The sequence below is a fragment of the Microcaecilia unicolor genome, chromosome 3, assembly GCF_901765095.1.
Source record: "Microcaecilia unicolor chromosome 3, aMicUni1.1, whole genome shotgun sequence".
NCBI classification, from domain to species: Eukaryota; Metazoa; Chordata; class Amphibia; order Gymnophiona; family Siphonopidae; genus Microcaecilia; species Microcaecilia unicolor.
Genome location: NC_044033.1, coordinates 192,346,032 through 192,370,806, shown reverse-complemented (window position 1 = coordinate 192,370,806; position 24,775 = coordinate 192,346,032). Strand labels below are relative to the sequence as shown.

General features: G+C 46.2%; 1 protein-coding gene across 1 annotated transcript in view; it reads left to right on the top strand.

The window, feature by feature from the left end:
• Nucleotides 1-5,366: 5,366 nt before the first annotated feature.
• The window catches only part of ACVR1B (activin A receptor type 1B), a 110,311-nt gene continuing 90,902 nt past the window's right edge, over nucleotides 5,367-24,775 (top strand). The window contains exon 1 of the mRNA XM_030196858.1: nucleotides 5,367-5,533. Within this exon, the coding sequence (XP_030052718.1) occupies nucleotides 5,449-5,533 (85 nt within the window). The 5' untranslated portion in view covers nucleotides 5,367-5,448. The remainder of the gene's footprint in view (nucleotides 5,534-24,775) is intronic.

Here is a 24,775-nt window from a genome sequence, read left to right as displayed (position 1 = left end):
CCTACTGGCACCAGTATTGTTCATGTGATGTCTATGTAAATTGAATCTTGTCTTAAGCATCTGGCCTATTTCTCCAATATAGCATCCTTCGTTACATTTTTTACACTGAATGATATATATCACATTGGAAGATGCTCTCTCTCATAGACACACTCACACCCAGACTCACTCTCTCTCTGTCACACACACACACTCGCACATTCACTCTCTCTCTCTCACACAGTCACTCTCACACACACACACACTCTCTCAAACATACACACTCCGAGGAAAACCTTGCTAGCGCCCGTTTGTGTCAGAAACGGGCCTTATTTACTAGTCTTTTTATAAAGCTCAAAAGAAAGGTGTTTACTTGATTTAGGGCTCTGGTATTGTATCATCCTAAAAAAAATAGGGAGAAATGGCTGTGCCTGATTTTTGCCTCTATTACCAGGCAGCTCACTTCCGTATTTTGACAGTGGCTTTCCCGTTCTTCTAAAGTGTGGGTTCGAATGGAGTAGGTTCCACTCTGCTGTAGGTAATTCCTTGGCTTTCATTTCCAGACATATTGACCTGTATGAAAAGGGTGCCAGTTAGTGTGGCAGGCCCTCTCAGGAGCTGGTATAACATTAGGATGAAATTCTTTCTAGACCATGTTCAGTATTTTGTTTTATTTTTGCAATAAAGTTTTCAAACTGAAAAAAAAAAATAACAGCTATACTGTGACAGATCAGTTCCATGTAGCCCAGGATCCTGCTTCCAACAGTGGCCAATCCAGGTCACAAGTACCTGGCAGAAACCTAATTAGTAACAACATTCCATGCTACCAATCCCAGGGCAAGTATTGGTTTCCCCATGTCTATCCCAATAACAGACTATGGACTTTTTCTCTAGGAACTTGTCCAAAGATTTTTTTAAATCCAGATATGCTAACTGCTGTAATCACATCTTCTGTCAATGACTTCCAGAGCCTAACTATTCGCTGAGTGAAAAAAATATTTCCCTCTATTCATTTTAAAGGTATGCGAGTCCGAGCAAAACCAGAAGTGAACGCACACATTGGTGCCTGTTGTTCTGCGTTTAAATACGAGTCTTTCAAAATGTTAAATGCAAACAGGTTTTGAAAGGCTCATATTTAAAGGCGCAGAAGAACAGTGCTGAAATGTGCTTGACTTCTGGTTTTGTCTGGTCATGGGCACAAGGGCTGAGCTTACTGCAAATCTTTTGTGCATATGGGCCAGGTATGTTCCTCCCCTTGCTTTTGATTTAATAGCACAAATTAAGCATGCATATCATTTGCATACTGATTCCTTTGAGCATTTGTATCCCACATTTTCCCACCGTATGGCAGGTTCAATGTGGCTTACATATTGCTAAAAAGGCGGTTACAAAATTTAGATTTGTAGAAGTCTAGTACATAATACAGAAGTACAATAAATGCTTAGGTTGATATATTAGCATATTGTGAGAGAGGTTAATATTATTGTTTTCCATTTCTGAACTTTTTGTGATGTATGTTTGGTGGTGTGGGATTAGGCAGATCCAGGTGGGAAAGACTTCTTGAAAAGATGTGTTTTCAGTTTTTTTCTGAATTGTAGGTAGTTTTCTGTGAGTTTCAGGTCTTTGGGTAGTGAGTTCCAAAGTTGTGTGCCTATAAAGGAGAGGCTGGTGGCATGTGAAGATTTGTATTTTATATCTTTGCAAGTGGGGTAGTGAAGGGTTAGGTAGGTTCTTGCTGTTCTCGTCACATTTCTTACTGGTAGATCGATAAGTTCCGTCATGTAATCTGGTGCGAGTCCGTAGATGATTCTGTGGACTACTGTGCATATTTTGAATGTTATGCGAGCGTGAATAGGAAGCCAATGTAAGCTTCTTATGAGGGGTTTCGCGCTTTCGAAGCGTGTTTTTCCGAAGATGAGTCTGGCAGCCGTGTTTTGTGCTGTCTGTAGTTTTCTTATGATTTGATCTTTGCAGCCTACGTAATACTATTGCAGTAGCCTACACGGGTTAGCACCATGGTTTGGATCATGTAGCGGAATGAATCCTATATAGAAATCAAGGGTAAATGTCATCTGCCATTTTGATGCCCAGTCTCGTAAAGTTCTCTTGCACTTTTTCTAAACCCTATTGTGATTTTAACAACATTGAATAACTTTGTGTTGTCAGCAAATTATTTCTGTTCTCAGGGCATTATAAATATGTTAAAAAGCAGCAGTCCCAGCACAGATTGGGGAAGCTTCACTATTTACCCTTCTTCATTGAAAATATTAACTATTTAACCCTATTCTCTGTTTTCTATCTTTTAACCACTTCTTAATTCACAAACAGTCTGAAACTCTGCCCTACACATCCTGGCACATACAGTCTTATAATAATTGTTTTAGACAACAAAGGGGATCCTTTACTAAAAATTAGCACATATCTGCAGCAGGACCACAGGTCCTCTGGCAAATAACATGAGCTAAACAATGAGGCTGCAATGGTTTCCAGTGCAGGTGAGGCTTACAACGTGTCTTTTCAAGAGGCAGGCAGTTTGCCAGCAGCCATTTTGCTGCATGGTCTGGGACTGCGCTGCTTGCGTTGTCTGAACCTGACCCTTCTGCGGACGTTCTGTCTTTATGGTTGACGACTTTGAGGGTTTCTGTTGGGGGGGGGGGGGGGGGGGGGAGATGGCTGAGCCTTTCTCCCTGGAGTTCAACTTCTGTTACGGAAAAGAAAGTTGGGCACAGTGCCAGCAGTTAATCCTGGCATATGCAGGGTAGTGAGTGCTGCTGTGTGGTGGTATGCTTGCTTGATGATTATTGCAGAGGTTGATGGGACATGGGCGTGCTTTACAAAAGGACCTGTTGCTTTGGCAGAGGCATACTGGAGATTTCCACTGAGCACCAGCAGGATATACCAGTGGGTTGACTGGGAAGATCCAGGTTTTTTTTCTCTACCTCCATCTGCTGGTAGGAGGGGATAACACCCACTTGTTCAGAGGGTGCAGCTGACTAAAGCACAATAAATTATTTGGACTTTTGCCTAAGGAGAATGAGAATAGTTAGGCTTCAAAATTTGTAATAGCTGTAAAGCTTTAGAATTTTCTTTGGATAATCTAGGGAAAGAAGTGCTATTCTAAAAAGATCTTAAATCTCCTGATTTGAAACCTCATGCTTCTCAAATAACATAATAAAGTACTTTTTGAAATTTAGCAACCAGGAAATGTTTGTTTCCCTTCCACTGATGATTAAAGGCAGCTTTTTAGGCGTACGAGCCAAAAGGTGTGAAAGTGTCATCTAATAAAACAGCAGTGAGCTGAGAACATGGGAAGCTGGGGTTCAAATCCACTAACACTCCTTGGGATCTTTGGTAAGTCATTTAACCCTCCACTGCCTCAAGTACAGACTTAGCTTTCTGCATTGGTCCCAATCACAGGCCTAACTGTGTGGTTACTGCAGGTAACAGAATTCAAACACGCGTGGGATAAACATAAAGGAATCCTGTTCAGAAGGAATGAATCCTAAGGAGCTTAGCCGAGATTGGGTGGCAGAGCCGGTGGCGGGAGGCGGGGATAGTGCTGGGCAGACTTATATGGTCTGTGCCAGAGCCGGTGGTGGGAGGCGGGGCTGGTGGTTGGAAGGCGGGGATAGTGCTGGGCAGACTTATACGGTCTGTGCCCTGAAGAGGACAGGTACAAATCAAAGTAGGGTATACACAAAAAGTAGCACATACGAGTTTATCTTGTTGGGCAGACTGGATGGACCATGCAGGTCTTTTTCTGCCGTCATTTACTATGTTGCTATGTTACTATTATATATGTTAATCTTAGATATGGCAAGTCACACACATTCAGCATGACACACGCAATTGGTCCCCTTCTCCAGTTCACTTGCTTAAGGGGCCCAATCTCACGCATTGGTTTCCTTCCTAGTCCCTGGTGGTCTAAACGAGTCTGGAATTGCCTCACCTCTCTAACCCCTCCCCCATTACCTCCAGCAGGTCCAATATTTCCCCCCTCCCCCCCACGACATGTGGGCTCTACAAACTTGCTTGTTTGCCACCATTCTTACATTAGGCCTTCTTTGGCCAGCCCCGGGGTCCTTCCCTCTGTTGCAACTTCCCGTTGCTGCATATGCAGGACACGGCAGAGGAAAAGAAGCCGCAGAGCATCCAGAGAAAGCGTGACACAGTGCCAACAAACTTGCAAGTTTGTAGGACCCGGGGGGGGGGGGGGGGGGGGGGCAGGTAGCGGGAAGGAAAAATGCCAGACCTGCAGGAAGAAAGGGGTAGGAATGCTGCACTTGAATGTTAGGGGTAGGAGTGGGGGGGGGGGGGGGGGGGGGTGAATGCTGCACTCAAACAGAAGGGTGGGAAAGAGAGGGAATCCTGCACTTGAATGGAAGAAGTGGGAAAGCTGCATTTGGATAGAAGGGGGGAAATGCTGCGCATGGTGGATAGGATGGGAAAATGCTGCACGTGGATGAAAGAAAAGAGAGAGGAAAGAGAGCAGCGCACTTGCTGGACACTTGGGTGGGAGGGGATATAGAAGGAAGATAAAGAGAGAGATGGCTTGGAAGGGGGAAGACAAGAGGGAAGGAAGAAAGAGGGAGAGAGCTAGCACATGTGGGGGGAGGGCATGGGGCACAGAAGAGTCATGTTGGATAGGGCAAGAATAGGGTCACACACAGATACTCAATATGGCGGAAAAATAGGGGCAAGGACACAGGGATGATGCCAGGTAGGATAGACAAATACGCAACGAATAGAACTGCCAAACGGATACGGTGGAGGCTCTAGCAAGATAGTTAAGAAAAGACAGAGGAAAGCAGAAACCTGGCCTGGGAATAATACCATTTGAAAATTAATGACCACGACAATTTCCAACATAGCGATTGTAAATCTCCAGATTTGAGATAGGGTCACCTTTGGCGTCTCTGTAATCTTAGACCCCCAAAATTAGCACTACAAATTCATACATGCAGAACAAAACCCAGACCACAGCCCCTCCGCCTATACGCTGAACCACACCGCACCCACGAGAACGCCCTACTACTACGTCTGCCAAAAATGCCGAAAAGCAATAGCGTTCCAAGCCTCGCTCCAAACAAACCCCGCCTTCTCAGACTAGTAAACATGGAAACTCATTGGTTGCGCCGAGAAGACGGACAGCGCTCTCCCCCCTAACATAGTCTTTTCCATTGGCTAATCAGTACAACGTGATCGTCCAGACCAACCTCCTTGGTCCAGACCGTCTGGATCCCCTTATGGGCGGGCCGGAGACGGATGCGCGCTCTTGTGTTCGGCATGGATGGTTACTGCCCTGCTTGCGCTCTTCCACGCTCCGGCTCCGCCAGTGGGCAGGGAGAGGCCTGAGGGACGTGCTCCCTCTCGCGTCGGTAGCGGAACGGGAGGGGTGAGGGACGTGCTCGCTCCCGCGGTGCGTGTGTCTGGCACTGGCAGGCTTAGGCTGGCTGGCTGGCTGTTGCTATGGCGGAGATTTGGGCCTCCGTCTCCGGTCTCCTCTTTCTGTTTCTGCTGATGTTCCCGAGTACCGGGCAGCAGCCTAGCCGAGGTAAGTAAGCGGGGATGAAGAGTGGGGTGGAGGGGAGTCAGGAGAGGCTGGGGCGGTAAACCCAGCGCGGTCCCATCTGGTTGCCTCCAATATGGCGAGTGCCGAAGTTGGGGAGAAGGGGAGAGGGTAACCGAACGCAAAAGTGGCGGCCGGTTGGAGCTCCGGGGGGCGCCTTAGTGCGACTAGTTGTCTGGCAGGTGTTTCACAGTTCTGATCTCTCTTACGGACACGGGGTGAACTGTGCTGGGGGCTGCCCTGCTTACACGCCCCTGCCCTCTTGTTTACATCATTCAACAACTAGACGCGGAATTTTCACATTAGCAATTTACATTCCTGCAACTTGGATGAGGCAGTGCTTTAATTTTGTATTCTACTGCTGTTATTATTACGTTGTGGGGTTGGGATTTACAAATTGAAAGATTTTTGTATATGGATATGTGACTGTGCACGTGTGTGTGTCTTTCGGTCTCTGTGGCCCTGAGTCCACTTTTTGGATGTTGAGAAAGGGCTATAGTCTATGTTTTTCGTTTGATGTTTTAAAGAGGATCGGAGTAGAAGTAGTACCCAGTGGGTAAAGAGAGGTTTCACAGACCACAGAAACTCGGAATAAAACAGGGATACAGGATGGAGATCTTGATGACTGACTTTTGACTGCCGATTATAAAGCATCCTTTGCTAAAGGTGTGCAAAATTAGTTAAGTATTGTAGAGGTATTTTCCCCATGGCATCCAATTAAAGCTGTAAAAGGGTAAGATTTCTGAAGTGGCATGATGAAGCAGGTGGGTAGCCTGGGCTGTGCCTTAATTGCGAAAACGTATATTATGTTGTTAAATGTAAAGTGCTGGGGTGAACACTCTAGGCTTATGGAGAGTACTGGAAGCAGTCTTGGTTCTGGAGAAAACATGCTTGTTTTTAGATTGTGATCTATTTTGTTAGTCCATTGTGAGACTCATGTAATCTGTGGTGCATGACCTTTATTGCATGGATCTAACTTAATTCAGATGCTGAAATCATTTTGCCCTTCAAGTGATTTGAGTTGCATTTCATATCATATACCAGACACCAAAAATTATAGCTCATATGAATATTATTAGTGCTGTGTGGCTTTTTACACATAGTTGAGTGGCATGTATTTTATGCACTAGTGTCAAATTTATCTGCTTATTATTTATTTTTTGTTTGTTAGTTTCCTTCTGCTGCTTTTAAGCTTCCAACTCATTTGAAATCAGCCTTCTTTGAGAGTGGTATCATGGACTTTAATTTGTAGCTTTTCCATATCATTGTGCCCCCCCACCCCAAGAAAAAAAAATTGCAGCAATGGTTCTTGGGCAGGGGCCACAGAACAAAATACAAGAACATGGACCTTTTGTTTGGCCACTAGATTCTGCTGTGGACTGGCTGGGGCTTCTCTTCCAGTGCATACTGTGAATGACACCTCTACAGCATCAATCAACTAGGGAGCAGAGGCCTAGTCCAGAATTTGATCTTAGGTCCTGCTGCATAACAGGACCTAACACTGGGTCGTATTGCTGGCCACCAAAGGATGTTTTTGTATGTTTTAGTTGTTGGCCAAAACAAATGAAATCAGTAGGAACTGTGATGTCTTAAAATTTGAGAAAATAGCATGTAAATATTTTCAGAGTTGGTTCATCTTAGTTGCTGGCCTAGACATTAAGGGAGAATTCATCAAGCAGCGTTAGGGCCTTAATGCCCGCTAAAGGCTTTAAGAGGTCTATAGGTATAAAATGTACTTCTTAGCATTTAGTGCATATTAATTCCCTAGTGCTGCTAAGCAGTGGAGCCCAGAAATGGCAGGTCTGTTGTAGAGTCCAGTTATTATTTCTAGCCTGTGCCAGCCATGTTGGGAAGTAGGTATTAGAAGAACCACTGTATCAGAATTGCCAATAAGTCAATTAGTAAAGGTCCCTATGTGGTACACAAGCAGCCATCTCCAGTTGATAACCATTATGTAATAAAGTCTGCAAGCATGCATCACACAGTCAAATATCCATTCAGATGTAATGACTACTTTATGATTCTGTTATGTTGATACGATGCTCAAATGCAGAAGGGTAAGCATATAATTCCATGCCTCTTTAACAGCCTGCCTAGGAATTTCTTCCCTTGTAGTTTGGAATAATAGGCAGGGGGTTGGTGTGCGTTTTTTCCCACTAAGTGACGTAGAGGCGTATTTTCAAAGCACTTCTTAGACTTACAAAGTTCCATAGTAACCTATGGAACTTTGTAAGCCTTAGTGCTTTGAAAATGAGCCCCTTAATCACATTCCAATAAAAGGAAGAGGTGGTGGAATGAGAGTGTTGCCTTTGTGCTAGCTTTAGATCCTTCCCCTTAATAGAGAAGTCATCTAAGAACATAACCCTAGCCAGCTCTTGCTGAAAAGTTGGAAGTTATTTCATTTTGTTTTCTGCAAGCCCAGGTTGTTGATGTTCGTTAAAGGCCACAGTGGCCTGCTGTGTAGAAGAAAGACTGCAGACTGAAGAGATGTCAAGCACAGGAGTTCAGCTGCAATGATGATTCTCATCAGCATAAATACAAACCCAATTTACAGAACAAAGCTTTCCTTCTCTGCTTGGAGCCCTGGCATCTGCCAGGGAACATGTTGAAGCAGCTCCCCTACAGTCTGGTTTCTGTTAGAGCATCCTTGTAGGCAGCCCTCACCTCCTCTTTTCAGCCTTGTTTTTGTTCACTGGTTTTTGTTCAGTTTGCTCATTTTGGGTGCGCAACAGATTTATGGAAAAAATGTTATTCTGTTCCTTACTGCATACGGGACAATGTTTTTACCAAATCTTAATAATGTGTAACATGTTAAGGTTTCATTGTTTTAAGAGTTTGTTTATATCAGCTATGTTACAGAATCATGACAGTCCAAAAGCATTCAAAACTCTGAGTCTTCCTTTATTTTTTCAGTGGAAAATTCAGTTCTGCAGAATGTGGCTTTCTTCATATTAAATATATACAAAAAATCTAAACGTGGCACTCATGTTTATTGGTTTATATTATAGGAGTCTGGGCAAACCTTGTTGTGACAACAGGGTGTCCTTCACCTTGAAACTGTGGTAGGGTGTGGATCTGTTTGTGTCCCAGAGGTCTGAAAGGTCCGAACTCAGCCTGTGTTCAAATATTACTGTCCCTGCTGACAAAACACATATATGGAGCCATTTACTAATGGTTAGCATGCATTAATAGTGCTAGCATGTGCTATCTGCTACTGGGCCCATGGGAATAGAATGGGCCCTGCAGCATGTAATGCAAACTAAGTGACCTCATAGTACAGTGGATTTATTGTTCTATATATTGACATTGCAAGCCTTCGTCAGCAAGCAAGAATCCAGCATCTAACATTCATGTTGTTCCTTGTCCCTTTGGTAAGCTAGGGGAATTGAAACTCCAGAACAAAAGCCATTAGAAGATAGACCACTACATGCATAGGAATGCATCTTCAAAAATGAATTTGTATGGGTATCATTATGTCCGTAAAGATATGTTGGTGGTTATGGTGCCTCAAAATCACACCCTTGCAAGGAGACTAGGCATAGTGGTAAAGGAGAAAAATTTTAGAGCAGCATTGGTAAAAGAGGTACATAAGTACCGCCATACTGGGAAAAGACCAAGGGTCTATCAAGCCCAGCATCCTGTCTGTGACAGCGGCCAATCCAGGCTTCAAGAACCCAGGAAACCCCACCTCCCCCCCCCAAAAAAAATAATAATGTTCAATAGACTTTTCCCTCAGGAATCTGTCCAAACCCCCTTTAAATTCCATAAGGCCAGCTGCTGTCACTACATTCTCCGGCAACGAGTTCCAGGTGCTTTGCCAAATGATTACTCTGTACATTTAGGCAAGAAAAGATTCTTAAGCAGTAAGGCATGCAGTCAGAGACCAACTCAGTGGGGCAGAAAGATTTACTTATTTTATTTTACATTTGCATCCCACATTTTCCCACCTATTTGCAGGCTCATTGTGGCTAACATAGTACCAGAGAGGCGTTTGTAGACTCCAGTGTGAACAAAGTGAAGTTCATGTAGCACAGCCACATTAGGGAATCGTGCAACGGAAGAGTTGAGTTATGTCCATTACGTACTTTAGTTTAGTTGTGTTGCAGAGATCAGTTACTTAGTTGGATCGGTAGGGTATGCCTTTTTAAACAGATTAGTTTTTAGTGATTTCCGGAAGTTTAGGTGGTCGTACGTCATTTTCAAGGCTTTTGGTAGTGCATTCCATAGTTGCGTGCTTATGTAGGAGAAACTGGATGCGTAAGTTGATTTGTATTTAAGTCCTTTGCTGCTTGGGTAGTGCAGATTTAGAAATGTACGTGTTGATTTGGATGTGTTTCTAGTTGGTAATTTGATCAAGTCTGTCATGTATCCCGGGGCTTCCCTGTAGATGATTTTGAGGCATATTTTCAAAGCATTTAGCCTCCCAAAGTTCCATAGAAACCTGTGGAACTTTGGAAGGCTAAGTGCTTTGAAAATATACCTCTTTGTGAACCAGGATGCAGATTTTGAAAGCAATGCGTTCTTTGATTGGGAGCCAGGGTAGCTTTTCGCGGAGGGGTTTTGTGCTTTTAAATCGCGTTTTTCCAAATGTAAGCCTAGCTGCCGTGTTTTGTGCGGTCTGAAGTTTCTTTAAGGTCTGTTCTTTGCATCCCGCATAAATTCCATTGCAGTAGTCTACGTGGCTTAGTACCATTGATTGTATCAGGTTGCAAAGTGTTCCCCTCGGGAACAATTGTTTCACGCGTTTGAGTTTCCACATTGAGTGGAACATTTTCTTTGTTGTGGATGCCACTTGGCTCTCTAGCGTTAGATTACGGTCCATCGTAATGCCGAGGATTTTCAGGCTGTCTGAGATAGGAAGGGTGTAGTCTGGGGTGTTGATACTTGTGGGGTTATCCGCGCTGTGTTGGGATGAGAGGATGAGACAATGTGTTTTTTCTTTATTGAAATGCATTTGCCCATGATTCCATGATGTTAAAGCTGAGATTGATATCGTTCATGATTTCTGTCAGTTTGGTTTTGTAAGGAATGTATATTATGACATCGTTTGCTTATATGAAAGGGTTAAGGTCTTGGTTGGATAAGGTCTTGGTTAATGGGGTCATCATTAGGTTGAAGAGGGTCGGTGATGGCGGTGATCCTTGTGGTACTTCACAGTATGCTTTCCATGGTGATGATATGCTGGAGTTTGATTTTTACTTGGTATGTTTTTGTGGTTAGGAAGTCCTTGATCCAGCTAAGTATGTTTCCACCAATCCCAAACTTATCTAGTAGTCTTATTAGTATATTATGGTTTACCATCTCGAATTCACTAGACATGTCGAATTGGAGGAGGAGGATGTTTTTGCCTATTGCTATTTCCCATTTGAATTTGGCTAGGAGGGTGAGTAGTACTGTTTCGGTGCTGTGGAGGGGGGGCGGAAACCTGACTGTGATTTGTGTAATATTGAGAATTTGTTTATATAATATGTAAGTTGTTTGGTTACCATGCTTTCCATCAGTTTGACTGATGCAGAATTCCACTTGTATTGGGTGCCACATGCCTGATTAAAAGCAATTTTAAGCACATTCTTGATAAGTTGCCTGTTTTTATTACATACTATGAACTCCAGAAAGAGACTTTTTGCACAATGCAAGTATAGTATTACAGTCAATGTTAGCAGTAATTTGAGAAATTGAAATCATACGTTTTCGCTTGTTCCCCCAGTGGGTGAACCACAATGGTTCCCATTTTAATTACACTATCACCTTGTAATTGTTAACACCGCAGTTCTTAATCATCTTTCTGTAACCATGTAAACCACATTGAGCCTACAAATATTTGGGAAAATGTGGGGATACAAATGTAACAAATAAATAAATACTTCACATACCCTAGCTTAGGAGTGGGACTCATTCTGTCATGATATATGCAAAACCTATTTGGACATATTGTCCCCTAAGAGAACAAGTAATTAAGAATTAGGAACCAAAAGGTTGATTGCAGAAGTCTTCACAGCCCTTGACTCAGTATTTGGTGGAAGCTGTTTTTGTTGCAAAACAGAGCCAGAATTTAAGTAACATAGTAAATGACGGCAGATAAAACGGTCCATCCAGTCTGCCCAACAAGATAAACTCATTTTACATGGTATGTGATACTTTATATATATATACCCGAGTTTGATTTGTCCTTGTCTTTCTCAGGGCACAGACCATAGAAGTCTGCCCAGTACTGTTCTTGTACTAAGTTCTGAAGCTAACATCGAAGCCCCTTAAAATTTACACTCCAGCCCATCCCTATCTATTCAGTCAAGGTCAGGGCATAGACCGTAGAAGTCTGCCCAGTTCCCATTTTGTTTCCAGTTACCGGCGTCGCCATCCAATCTCAGCTAAGATTCCACGGAACCATTCCTTCTAAACAGGATTCTTTTGTATTTGTCCTACGCGTGTTTGAATTTCATTACCATTTTCATCTCCACCACCCTCTCCGTGAAAAAATACTACCTGAAATTAATCCTGAGTCTGCCCCCCTTCAAACTCAATTCATGTCCTCTAGTTCTACCGCCTTTCCTTCTCTGGAAAAGGTTCGTTTTAAGATTAATACCTTTCAAATATTTGAACGTCTGTATCATATCACCCCTGTTTCTCCTTTCCTCCAAGGTATACATGTTCAGGGCAGCAAGTCTCGCCTCGTACGGTTTGCAACGCAAATCCCATACCATTTTCGTAACTTTTCTTTGCACCGCTTCTAGTCTTTTTACATCTTTAGCAAGATACGGCCTCCAAAACAGAACATAATACTCCAAGTGGGGGCCTCACCAACGACTTGTAGAGGGGCATCAACACCTCCTTTCTTCTGCTGGTTATGCCCCTCCCTACGCAGCCTAGCATCCTTCTGGCCACGACCGTTGCCTTGTCGCATTGTTTCTTCACCTTCAGATCCTCCGACACCAACACCCCAAGGTCTCTCTCCTGAGTCGAGCTTACTAATCTCTCCCCTCCTATCCGGTATCTCTCTTTTGGGTTTCCGCACCCCAAGTGCATCACTGTACACTTCTTGGCATTAAATTTTAACTATTAAATCACTCAAAGTACTCCAGGACAACTCTGATTGTAATCTATTACCCCTATTAGGTGAGTGTGTATTAAATTTTAACTGCCAGACCCTCGACCATTCTTCTAACATTCAGAGATCCCTTCTCATTGTTTCTACTCCCTCCAGGGTATCCACTCTATTGGCTATTTCCTTGTCATCAAGCAGATGAAGCCATTACGTATGGGTTGTGTCCATCAACCAGCAGGGGGAGATAGAGAGCACGCAACTTTTCACAGTGCCTCTTGGCCAGCCAGCTCCACTGCCTCTTCAGTATTCTCTGTCTCCCCAAGCAGGGGGGCTGCAGCTTCTTCGAGCTCCATCAAAAATCTGCCTGGGGGTGGCTCCTGGCTTGCCAGTTGTTAGCCGGGGTGTTAGAGGCTATAGCAGCTTCACTTTGAAGGCACATAGGTTAGCCCTTTCCCTGCCTTACCCATGCCCCCGTGGATGTGGACATATTAGCTTGCTTTTCCCTTTCCTTTCCTACTCAGTGGATGCAGGCACATTGGTTCGCCTTTCCCTGCCTTTCCCACTCATCTGAGCCTCCGGAGTTCTTATTACCTCTGCTTTCCTCATAGTGTTAAAAAATTGTTAAAGGCCTGGGAGAGCCTAAACCCCAGTGCTTGCCTGAAGATAGGCCGAGGCCTTCCTCCAAGGTCCAGGCGGTCCACTCCTCTTATAGACCTTGCTTCCGTGAGGCTAGAAGGTACCGCCTGGGGCGTTCTGCTGGGTTCACTTCTCATGCCCGTTTTTCAGCAGAGAAACTCCTTTCGCTCGGACAAGCGTTCCGCAGCCACCGGCTCTAGGCCTGGAGTTCAGGGGCGACCCTCTCAATGATGGTTCGCCGGCCCCCTCTTCGCTTCCTGTCATCGGAGGATGTCTTTCCCTCTTTGCTGAGGAGTGGGCCAATATTTCCTCAGATCAGTGGGTTCTGGACCTGATCAGAGATGGCTACAGAATAGAATTCAACGCCCCAGTAAGAGACGTGTTTGTGGAGTCCTGATGCGGTTCTGCCGCCAAACGGGCTGTGGTAGAGGAGACTTTGCAAGGTCTGATTCAGTTAGGGGCCGTGTCCCCGGTACTTCCCGCCGAACACGGCTACGGCTGATACTCCATCTACTTTGTGGTGCCGCGAAAAGGTGGGTCTTTTCGCCCTATTCTGGACTTAAAAGAATTAAACAAGTCCCTGAGAGTGCGGCATTTCCACATGGAAACCCTGCGCTCCGTCATTGCTGCGGTACAGCCAGGAGAGTTTCTCACGTCTCTAGACCGGAAAGAAGCTTACTTGCACATACCAATTTGGCCCCCACACCAGAAGTTTCTGAGGTTGTGGTGTTGGGAAAACATTTCCAGTTCCGGGCCTTGCCTTTTGGCCTCGCCACAGCTCCCCTAACCTTTTCGAAGGTAATGGTGGTAGTAACTGCTTTGCTCAGGCGAGAAGGTATCAGGGTTCACCCGTACCTAGACGACTGGCTCATCAGAGCAGACTCTGTAACAGAGAGCTATTAAGCTACAGCCAGAGTGGTCTCAGTACTTCAATCTCTAGGCTGGGTCGTCAATATGGCCAAAAGTCACCTGACCCCCTCACAATCTCTAGAATATTTGGGGGCCAGGTTCGACACGGACTCGGGCTATGTATACCTACCCGAGCTAAGGCGGTGCAAGCTTCAGAATCAGGTCCGTCTGCTCCTGAGGATGCCCCGCCCGCGAGCTTGGGACATTGTCCAGCTGCTAGGATCGATGACAGCCACATTGGAAGTGGTGCCCTGGGCGAGAGCGCACCTGAGACCTCTACAGTATTCCCTACTTCAAAGATGGTCTCCAGTTTCTCAGGATTATCAATGCAGACTTTCTTGGCTCCCTGCGGCCCGACTCAGCATGGAGTGGTGGCTCTCAGACAGCATGCTGCGGCGAGGAATGCCGCTGGCGCTCCCCGATTGGTAGTAGTGACAGATGCCAGCCTGAAGGGCTGCGGCGCACATTGCAAGGGGAAGCATGCCCAGGGTCTATGGACACCCGAGGAGTCGGAGTGGTCCATCAACCACCTGGAGTTGAAAGTGGTGTTTCAGGCGCTTCTGGCCTTTCAAGTGACCCTGGAAGGATTGGCTGTCAGAGTGATGTCGGACAACACGACAGCAGTGGCCTACATAAATCGACAAGGCGGCACTCAGTGCACAGCACTGGCCGCGCAGGCCGAACAGATTTGCTACTGGGCCGAGCTGCATCTTCAGTTTCTGTCGGCAGCTCACATTGCAGGTCAGAGCAACGTGCAAGCCGATTATCTAAGCAGGCATCAGATCGATCCAGCAGAATGGGAACTAGCAGACGAAGTATTCCTGCAGATATGGGGCAAGCCCGTGATGGATCTTAGGCGACAAGTTCAAATGCCAAAGTCCCGTGCTTCTTCAGCAGACGGAGAGATCCTCGCTCGGCAGGGTTGGATGCCTTGACTCAGCCCTGGCCTCAGGGCCTACTATATGTGTTCCCTCCGTGTGGCCCTTGATAGGGCGCGTGCTTCTGCGGATTCGGCTGCACCCAGGAGAAGTGGTCCTCATCGCCCCGGATTGGCCCAGGAGGCCTTGGTATGCGGACCTCCGACAGATGCTAGTGGAGGCTACCCTTCCTTTACCTCTGGTACCGAACCTGTTGTCACAGGGCCAGATAGCAATGGAGGACGCCTGCCGCTTTGGTCTTATGGCATGGCGATTGAGAGGGCGCAATTGAGGGACAAAGGCTATTCAAACGCAGTCATTTCCACTCTCCTGCAGGCCCGCAAGCGTTCCACTTCTGTGGCTTATGCCAGGATTTGGCGTCAGTTTGAGTCTTGGTGTGCTTCAAAAGCAGTCACACCCATGCGGGCTCCTGTCTCGCCGATTCTGGACTTTTTGCAGGATGGTGTACAAATAGGCTTGGCCTATAATTCCCTGCGGGTGCAAGTGGCAGCGTTGGCCTCCCTACGTGGTAAGGTTGAAGGAGTGTCTTTAGCTGCTCATCCAGATGTGGCACGGTTTCTTAGTGGGGTGCTTCGGCTCCAGCCTTCCGTGCGAGCACCCTGTCCAGCTTGGAACCTGGGGCTAGTTTTGAAGGCCCTGCAGGCTTCTCCTTTTGAGCCGCTTTGGCGAGCATCGGAGAAAGATTTGACACTAATGGCCATTTTTCTTGTGGCCATTCCTTCGGCGAGATGGGTGTCAGAGCTCCAGGCGCTGTCCTGTAGAGACCCATTTCTGCAATTCTCAGAGTCCGGGGTCACGGTTCGGACCATGCCTTCCTTCATGCCTAAGGTGGTTTCAGCATTTCACCTAAACCAGCCTATTTTCTTGCCCTCCTTTGATAAGGAGGAGTTTTCAGAATCTTTTGGGCAGTTGCACCTGTTGGATGTGCGCAGGACTCTGCTGCAGTATCTGCGAGCTACTATCTCTTTCAGGATCTATGATCATCTGTTTGTTTTGCTATCAGGTCCTCGCAGAGGGTCTCCAGCGTCTAAAGCCACTATTGCCCGCTGGCTCAAAGAAACTATCTTTTCAGCTTATCTGCTTGCCGGCCGGTCTCCGCCTGTAGCCTTTAAGGCGCATTCTACCAGAGCGATTTCTTCCTCTTGGGCTGAAACTGGAGCACTCTGTCATCAAGAGATATGCAGTGCAGCAACATGGGCTTCTAAGCTCTCTTTTGCCCGACATTACAGGCTGGATGTGGCTGCTAGGAGGGATGCGCATTTTGGAGCACAAGTGCTAGCGCGTGGTGTGACCTGTTCCCACCCTATATAGGGATTGCTTTGTTACATCCCATACGTAATGGCTTCATCTGCTTGATGACAAGGAAGGGAAAATTAGGTTCTTACCTTGGTAATTTTCTTTCCTTTAGTCATAGCAGATGAAGCCATGAGCCCTCCCTGTATGATTGTCTGTATGCTGTGAATCTGTTTTAGGTTCTGTTCTTGTTTCCTGAAGTTCCTTCCTTGGGAGAAAGTTGGAAAACAGTCTTCAGGATTCATGTTCACTTATAGGAGGATGAGTTCATTCCCTACAGTTTATGTTTTGGAGGATGAGTTTATTCCCTCCAGGAGGTTGCGTGTATCTCCTCCAGTTATACAATAAGGAGGATGAGTTTATTCCCTCCAGGAGGATGTGTTCATTCCCTCCTTTTGAGTTCATGCCCTTGTTAAGGGGCCATCGTTCGCTGTGAGGAAAGTTCATGTTATTCCCATTGCGGTTTGCCATACTGCTTTGGAAGCTTCAAATACTGAAGAGGCAGTGGAGCTGGCTGGCCATGAGGCACTGTGAAAGGTTGAGTGCTATCTCCCCCTGTTGGTTGATGGACACAACCCATACGTAATGGCTTCATCTGCTATGACTAAAGGAAAGAAAATTACCAAGGTAAGAACCTAATTTTCCCTTTCGTGTCATCCGCAAAAAGGCACACCTTTCCTTCCAACCCTTCAGCAATATCTCCCACAAATATATTAAACAGAATAGGCCCCAGCACCGACCCCTGAGGAACTCCACTGCTCACCTTCCTTTCCTCCGAGCGGATTCCATTTACCACCACCCTCTGCCACCTGTCGGTCAACCAGTTTCTTATCCAGTTCACCACTTTCGGTCCTAAGTTCAGCCCTTTCAGCTTATTCACGAGTCTTCTGTGGGGGACCGTATCAAAGGCTTTGCTGAAATCCAAGTAGATTACATCTAGCGCACGTCCCTCATCCAGTTCTTTGGTCACCCAGTCAAAAAAGTCAATAAGATTCGTTTGGCAGGATTTTCCTTTGGTAAAGCCATGTTGCCTCGGGTCCTGTAACCCGTCGGTTTCTAGAAAGTTAACTATCCTTTCTTTCAGCAGCGACTCCATTATTTTTCCTACCACTGACGTGAGACTTACCGGTCTGTAGTTTCCCACTTCTTAACTTTTGTGAAGAGGGACCACATCCGCTTGTCTCCAATCTCGCGGAACCTCTCCCATCTCTAAAGATCTAATATATCTTTAGGAGGTCCCGCCAGGACCTCTCTGAGCTCCTTCAGTATCCTGAAGCTGCGATGGGCATTTTCTTACTTGGTTTGATTGGTAACTGAGGTTACCTGTGTCCTGCTCTTAATATCTTCCTGATAAACTACTCCTTTATTCTGTTTCACCCCATTTTTATTCTATCCTATTAACACACACAAAAAAACTGTCCTTTCACTTGCAGAGGGTCTGACCTCTATAAGTTCCTTATCTGTCTCTACTATTGCCTATATTGCACTGTGATTTCATCTTTTTATGCTGGTATTGTCTTAAAGGGATTCTAGAGAATTTTGTTTTGAATATCTGTGCTAGTGATTTCATCTTTTTATGCTGGAATTGTCGTAAAGGTGTTTTCATTGGAACTGTGTTTTAAATCTGTGATATAATCTGGTGATATTGAATCTGGTGTCTGTTTTCATTAGAATTGTGAGCTGAATCTACACTGCCAGAGACTTAATTCTATCAATTTTGGTTACATAGCATCTGGTGACTCATAGCTCTGGAGGAGGGGCAATTTTGTTTTGAGCTGGGTAGTAGAACCTAAGTTTACCTTGTGAGCTGGGAGCTGCGCTGGGCATTTTCAGGCTTGGTTTGATTGGTAATACCCAAAGTATTTCTTTGCATATGCTACGCGGCATATGTGGCTTTTCTTAAAACAGTGGCATCCTTCTTGCAGCTCCTTCCCCATACAGGCCGTATTTGTAGCATAATCTGGAAAATGTTCAATAGTCAATATTTCACCCAGTCTTGGCCAGAGAGCAGTAGTTGTTCTGCCCTTTCACTGAGGTGAGTGGCATTCAGTTTAAACCAGAGTATAGAATGTCACTATGAGAAGACTCGGAACTCTTGAACCAAAATATTCTTTAATATAGTAATCAAATGAGGAAAAATAACTTACAATTCAGATATACTGGACAACAGTTTTTGCCTTACAAACTTGGAATCTGTTCTCCACCAGCTTTCTCCATGCAAGAGAGAAACTGGGAAGAATTCGACAGTGTGCTGAAAGTAATGCTGTATATATTTTTATACTAGTAAAATCTTGATAGCGTCATAGTAGCTTGAAGGGCGTCATACAGCAAAATACATCATAGGCAGTTTCAGTTTACAGAAGAGATATGCTGCAGACTAACTCTTGCAGACCCAATGGAGAGAGAAAGGGAGGGGCAACTAGCCCAGCATGCACAGAGAACAAGGCAAACCAGAAGAGTCTCATAAGACAGGAATCTGGGACATATGTTCTGGAAGAGCCTGTCAGAGAGACTGTCAGGATTACAGGGATTTGTAGTTCAAGGGCACAATCTTATTTAAAGATAGAAGTATTGTAATCTGTTACAGACCATGCTTAACATCTAATATAATAAAACGCACCCTCAACGTTCTGAGGACAACGTTCTATGAAGCCTTGAAGCCGTGAAGCCTTGAAGTCATCTGACGTCACTCCCAGGCTGAGGCTGAAGGGTTCGTGGATTCGTGGTGTGAAGCCTTCAAGCCAGCCAGCCGTCTCTGCCCCGCCCTCGCGACAAAACAAACAAATCCGGAAGCGAAACGTCAGGGAAGGAGGCGGCGCTCCCGACGTCTAGCCTTCCCTTCGCTGTGTTCCGCCTTCAAAACAAGGCGGAACACAGCGAAGGGAAAGCTAGACGTCGGGAGCGCCGCCTCCTTCCCTGACGCTTCGCTGCACGAACCGCCACGGAGGTAAAGTTAAAAAGAATAAAAAAAAAAAAAAGGGATGCATGGATGCGAAGGGGTGGGGGGGCATGGATGCGAAGGGGGGGCATGGATGCGAGGCATGGATGCGAAGGGGGGGGGCATGGATGCGAAGGGGGGGGAGAAGAGGGCGGGCCAGGCTGGGACATGGGAGTGAGCGTAGCATGGATGCGAGGGGGGGGGTCATGGAAGGGCGAGAGGGGACTTGCTGGAAAAGGATGAATGGAGGCGGCAGGGGACAGAGGAGCATGGATGGGTATGGATTAGGAGGGCAGGGCACAGGGAGAGAAGGGAATTACTGGAAATGGATGAATGGAGGGGGCAGGGGACAGAAGAGCATGGATGGGCATGGATTGGGAGGGCAGGACTCAGGGAGAGAGGGAAATTGCTGGATAGGGAAAAATGGAGGGGCCAGGTGACAGATGAGCATGGATGGGCATGGATTGGAAGGGCAGGACTCAGGGAGAGGGGAATTGCTGGATAGGGATGAATGGAGGGGACAGATGGGCATGGATGGATATGGATTGCAGAGCAGGCCTCAGGCAGAGAGGGGAAATGCTGGATAGGGAAAAATGGAGGGGCCAGGTGACAGAGGAGCATGGATGGGCATGGATTGGAAGGGCAGGACTCAGGGAGAGGGGAATTGCTGGATAGGGATGAATGGAGGGGACAGATGGGCATGGATGGATATGGATTGCAGAGCAGGCCTCAGGCAGAGAGGGGAAATGCTGGATAGGGAAAAATGGAGGGGCCAGGTGACAGATGAGCATGGATGGGCATGGATTGGAAGGGCAGGACTCAGGGAGAGGGGAATTGCTGGATAGGGATGAATGGAGGGGACAGATGGGCATGGATGGATATGGATTGCAGAGCAGGCCTCAGGCAGAGAGGGGAAATGCTGGATAGGGAAAAATGGAGGGGCCAGGTGACAGAGGAGCATGGATGGGCATGGATTGGAAGGGCAGGACTCAGGGAGAGGGGAATTGCTGGATAAGGAAGAATGGAGGGGACAGATGGGCATGGATGGATATGGATTGCAGAGCAGGCCTCAGGCAGAGAGGGGAAATGCTGGATAGGGAAAAATGGAGGGGCCAGGTGACAGAGGAGCATGGATGGGCATGGATTGGAAGGGCAGGACTCAGGGAGAGGGGAATTGCTGCATAGGGATGAATGGAGGGGACAGATGGGCATGGATGGATATGGATTGCAGGGCAGGCCTCAGGCAGAGAGGGGAAATGCTGGATAGGGATGAATGGAGGGGGCAGGTGACAGACAAACATGGATGGCCATGGATTGGGAGGGCAGGGCTCAGGGACAGAGGGGAATTGCTGGAAAAGGATGAATGGAGGGGGCAGGGGACAGATGGCCATGGATTGGGAGGGCACGGCTCACACTCTCTCTCTCATATACAATGTCTTTCTGACTCTCACTCTCACACACTCTGTCTCACACTGTATCACATTCACTATGTGCCACACAGTCACTCACACACTCGCTTGGTCTCATACACTCACTCAAACAGAGAATCTGTGTCTCACACACACTCTCTCTCTCGCCCACACACACACACTCTCACTCACACTGTGTCTCACATACACACTTGCACACACTCTCATTCTCAGACACACACTCTCTCACAAACACACTCACACCCAGACTCACGCTCTCTCTCACACAATCACACTTTCACTCTGACTCTCAAACAGTCACTCTCACATACACTCTCCCAAACATACACACTCCGAGGAAAACCTTGCTAGCGCCCGTTTCATTTGTGTCAGAAACGGGCCTTTTTTACTAGTATATACATAACACCCAGCCTGCCTCCATGCAAATGGGGGCAGAACAGTAGTTCTCTTAAAGTATTCTTAGGTCTTTCAATGACCTCCCTGAGCAGTTTTCGTAAGGCATAGCTATGACTTTGGACAGATGGCTTGATCAAAGCAGTGGTTGAGTGGTGCCAAACTGTTTCCGCTTTACACGGATGGACTGACAGTGCCCCGGGAGACATTCAGACCCACTTTAGTAGTCTTATAGTTGCTGGATTCATTCTGTATCTTTGAATAATTCTATCCTGGAGTTCTTTCAACAGCTCTGTGTCCAACATATTTAGACCATTGCTTCAGATCCACTTCATGCGACAGAAGAAACTTAATCTTTATCCAAGAATGTTTACATCAGCTCAGCTATTGTGACTGGACATTGCCACCTCTAATATTTTGGATTTAGTTTTTAGATGTAATTACTTTCCTTTTCCAGATCTGAGCTCAAGGCTACTTAAAAGCAGGTATACAAGTGAATTTCCCCATCCAAGTGGACTTAGTTTGAGTTTACTCCTGAGGAATTTTATGCAGCTGTGCAGTAGAGAACTTGTATAGAATTTCCCACCCCCCTCCACTGTAAAATTTAAAGATTTTAAACATATGGCAGTGGGAAGTTGGAGGAAGCAGATAGTGGCAGCTGTACTAAAGGGCCTGGAAAATGCAGAAAAGCAATTAGGCTTCAGGGCCAAAATACAGGCAGCCTCAGTGAGCTTGCACAGCTAGAAACAGGTAAGCCAAAATGGTGGAAAGAGCAAGCTTTCTGCAATTGAGGGACTTTGCTAATAAAATTAATCTCTGCCATCCTTGCCAGTCTGGTTTCTGTGACTTTCACAGTATTGAAACTAGTCTGGTTGCACTCATGAGGCTCAAAGTTATTTGCATAAAGATAAGATTGCACTTGTATCTTTAGACTTCACTCTTTGCTGCTATCTCATTTTGAGTGACTTGGGTCTACAAAATTATTGTTTTGCAGTGGTTTAGAGCTTTATGTGGTCACACATACACAGTTTCGTTTACTCTTCAATGGTCAGTGTCTTTGACGTGGTGACCTCAAGGTTCAGTGTTCTCCCTAATTCTTTGCGATCTGAGTTCATTGGCACTTGTTCAGTCACAGGGGATTGGGTCTTTTTTTTTTGCCGATGATATCCTGTTGACTACATTTACTGATCCAGCTCTCCCTGATCTTATGCCCCTTAATAACTTCATGTCGGCAATAGCATTATACTTAAATGAAAACTGTCTAAAACTGAATCCTCACCTCACTCCTTGGCCATGCCCTTCCCTTAGTGCCATCTTTAAAAATTCTTGGCTGTGACTTTGACTCGCAGCTCTCTTTCGAGGGTTAGTTTTCAGCAGTAGTTTTCTGCTGCTGAGAAATGTCAGAACCATCAGTCTGTTTCTTAACCAGTCTGCTCTTTCATGTTAATCTTTACTGATTAGTTGTCTTATTGTAATTCCTTATTTGCCAGTATCTCTGTACCTCCAATAGATGGTAATGTCTGGCTGGTGCAGTAGGGCCCCCTCTTTGGCCTGACTCCAAGACCTGAATTCTTTAGAGTCGAGTCTGTGGGCATTCAGCTCCTGGGATTCAGACCATGGACTTTAGCTTGGTGAGGCTTTGGCAGTGGGTTCTGTGCAGGTCCCCATACCCTCCCTTCCCTAGCCTTTGAGTTCCCCTGCAGGAAAAAAAAAAAAGTTAACCTGTACTTTAATTTCCCTGTATATCAGGGATTAAAAAAAAAAAAGGAAATTCAAGTGTTCACACACACGGAGCTTTGCAGTTCCCTAGACAAGGGATAGCAGGAGAGTTCATGGGTGTGGGGGATCCTGATGAGCAGGGGAATGTGTCTGGGATGTCCTGCAGCACCTAATGCTGGACACCAAGCACTGTTCTACTTGTGGGAGTTGCTAACTCAGTACTACAACCAGCTCTGTAGGTCTGCAGTGTGCAGGGGAGCTCCTGATGATGACAGGAATAGTCAGCTGGGAGTGCCCCAAAGAGGATCAAGTCACTGTGGTTCCCTGTGCTGTCCTATTATCCACAAGGTCCTCAGGGATGATAATTTCAGTGGGAACAGTGGCCATTTTGGAGAAGTTTTCCATGGTTGCTGGACAGACTGAAAAAGATATCCTTGGGAGGTAAAGGGCTATGGGCCCCCTCCCAACTTGACCTGGTCTCAGGCAGCTGATGGGGCTCCCATGAGGCCAACTGGATGCAGGCCATAATAGATTGCTTCAGTGAGGGGCAACCTCTCTCAGGAGACCCTCTGTCCTTCCCTTGGCAGGAGAGAGAATTTCCAGGTGCCAGTGGAGAAACAGAAGTTCCATAAGGACCTGTCCACAAGTCCTTCCCCCCCCCCCCCCCCCCACCTCATATGATCTGTGGAGTTTGGCAAAGAAGGTAAAGGGTAAAGCATCATAGATTTGATATACTGCTTTTCTATGTGTACAACCAAAATGGTTAGGGGTCTGCCTCTCAGTTTTCGAGAGTCTTCTGGCTTAGGGGTGTTCTCTAATGGAAGAAGCTGATTTGCCTGTGGCCGATCTGAGAAAAACTTGATCAGTTGATGGTTTAGGGTCTGAGGCTTTGCAGATTTCAACTCTTAACTGTTACGGCCAACAGATAGGGTCCCATCTTGGTAGGGCTCTGCAGACCACCTAAGGCCTCCTTCTTTAGGAGGTCTCTATCTCTGATGGCGTTTTTGGGGTTGCAGGCTCTAGAGAGCCTCCTCAGGGGTTTCAGGCTCTTGGGAAGACTTCCTTATACTTGAAGAAGACTTGGAAAGAGTGTTTCAGTCTGTGCCAAAGAAGACCACTATCTTTGGAAGGAGGCACTGCCGTGGAGGGTGTCCAGGTTAGAGGTAGAGCTGTTGCTGAAGCAGGTCGTTGTCTTTGCGCTGGTAGTCTAGGCAAAGTTATTTGGGGGGGGGGTATGTTGCAAGAGCCCCCCCTTGTACTCCAGTACTTCCAGACTGAACTGATGTGGCCCTCCTGACAACTGGGTTCCATGACCTGGTAGAATTCTTTGTGATCAGCGGCCTCCGTGTTGGTGTCTTGCAGATGGCTATGGCTGTGCAGGTTCAAAATGCATCTAAGTAAATTCCTTTAGAAGACGATTAGCACCCTTTCTAGATCTCCCCCTTCCCTCCCAAAAGGCAAAGGATCTTTTGAGAAGGCCAGGCCTCAGGACCTCCTAGAGGATCACCCTCACCCAGTGTTGTGCCCATCAGGCGCAGATCTAGGGCCAGGTAGGGGCTGGATTCATCCGAGCAGGCGTTTTGGTAGTTTCCCTTCTTTTAGAACCCCGCACTACAGCTCCAACTTATTCATGGCTCCTAAATTAAAGGTTTTATCAATGTTTGCCCTATCCCCTGAAACAGTCTGACAAAACTTGTCAAATTGGGCTCTAGAGACTAGTGATTTAAGTTGGAGCTGTAGTGCATTGTTATAAAAGAAGACATATTAAGTATAATTATGATTTTTGATGTTGTGAAAAATTGACACTTTGTTTACTGATCTTGGAGCTTATTAGGTGATTGAGGCATATTTTCAAAGCACTTAGCCTATGGAACTTTGGAAGGCTAAGTGCTTTGAAAATATGCCTCTATGTGTAATTGGGAGAGCCTA